The sequence below is a fragment of the Perkinsus marinus genome, assembly GCF_000006405.1.
Source record: "Perkinsus marinus ATCC 50983 genomic scaffold scf_1104296959668, whole genome shotgun sequence".
Lineage (NCBI taxonomy): Eukaryota > Perkinsozoa > Perkinsida > Perkinsidae > Perkinsus > Perkinsus marinus.
The window spans coordinates 1-898 of record NW_003206331.1 but is presented as its reverse complement, the minus strand read 5'-3'; the positions used below and the strand labels follow the sequence as shown (position 1 = coordinate 898).

General features: G+C 51.2%; 1 protein-coding gene across 1 annotated transcript; it reads left to right on the top strand.

The window, feature by feature from the left end:
* Positions 1-152: 152 nt before the first annotated feature.
* Pmar_PMAR025771 (hypothetical protein) lies at positions 153-741 on the top strand (the record flags this gene model as incomplete). Its single annotated transcript, XM_002773025.1, has 4 exons — positions 153-245; positions 292-391; positions 526-644; positions 691-741. The coding sequence occupies 4 exons, from the start codon at positions 153-155 to the stop codon at positions 739-741; spliced, it is 363 nt and encodes a 120-aa protein (XP_002773071.1).
* Positions 742-898: the final 157 nt, after the last annotated feature.

Here is an 898-nt window from a genome sequence, read left to right as displayed (position 1 = left end):
AATAGCAACTATGGTGCTACAACAGTAGATCTCGCCGCCCCTGGTGGGTCCATCTACTCTACTAAACCGTGAGTGAAAGGCTGACTGTGAATCGCCAGCACTACGGCATCGGATTTTCAAAGACATTTTTCAGGTCCAATACGTATGCCTATATGTCCGGTACGTCGATGGCCGTGCCTATGGTGGCGGGAGGAGCCGCTCTGATGCTCGTGGCCAGGCCGCTCGCCACAGCAGCTCAGATCAAGGTGGATACTAGTCACTACCGGGCTGGTGTGAATTTGACCCCCTCAGGCCTCGATCCTCAACACTGTTGAGAGTGTGGCTGGTTTGCAAGGGAAGTGCGTCACTGGTGGTCGGCTGGATGTAGCTGCCGCACTCAGTGATATCACCAGTACGTCGACTTAGTGTATTCTTTTGACCAGCGATTGTATTAGGCACAGTGTCGGCATCCTCCATCACGACTACCACCATCTCGCGTACGACTGTGGAGGCATTCTATTGAGGCATTGTACCCTTTTTGTTCAGCCTGTGAGCAAGCCGCTTACGACGCCTGTGCCGCTCTGGACAACGGAAGCTGGTGCCAATTCGGAGTAACTGTATCGACGTGTCAAGGAGCCTTCTCCCTTCAGTGCCCTTGTGGGCAGGTGAGCATCTCTCGTACTTGGTTGGCTAGCATTCGTTCGCTCTCAGAACCGTCGGGCCCTCGGCTACCCTGAGCGTGAAGCCGATCTGCATGTTTAACTGTATCGTTCTTTTCCGGGACTGCATGGCTTTAATATTTATATCACTAAACTCATTTTGTGAATCACCTGTGTCTGAATTCATAATCATTATCCAAATTCAACTTTCCAATTGGGCTTGTAGTAATGCCCTCCAATCGACTCAATATCGAATCGCT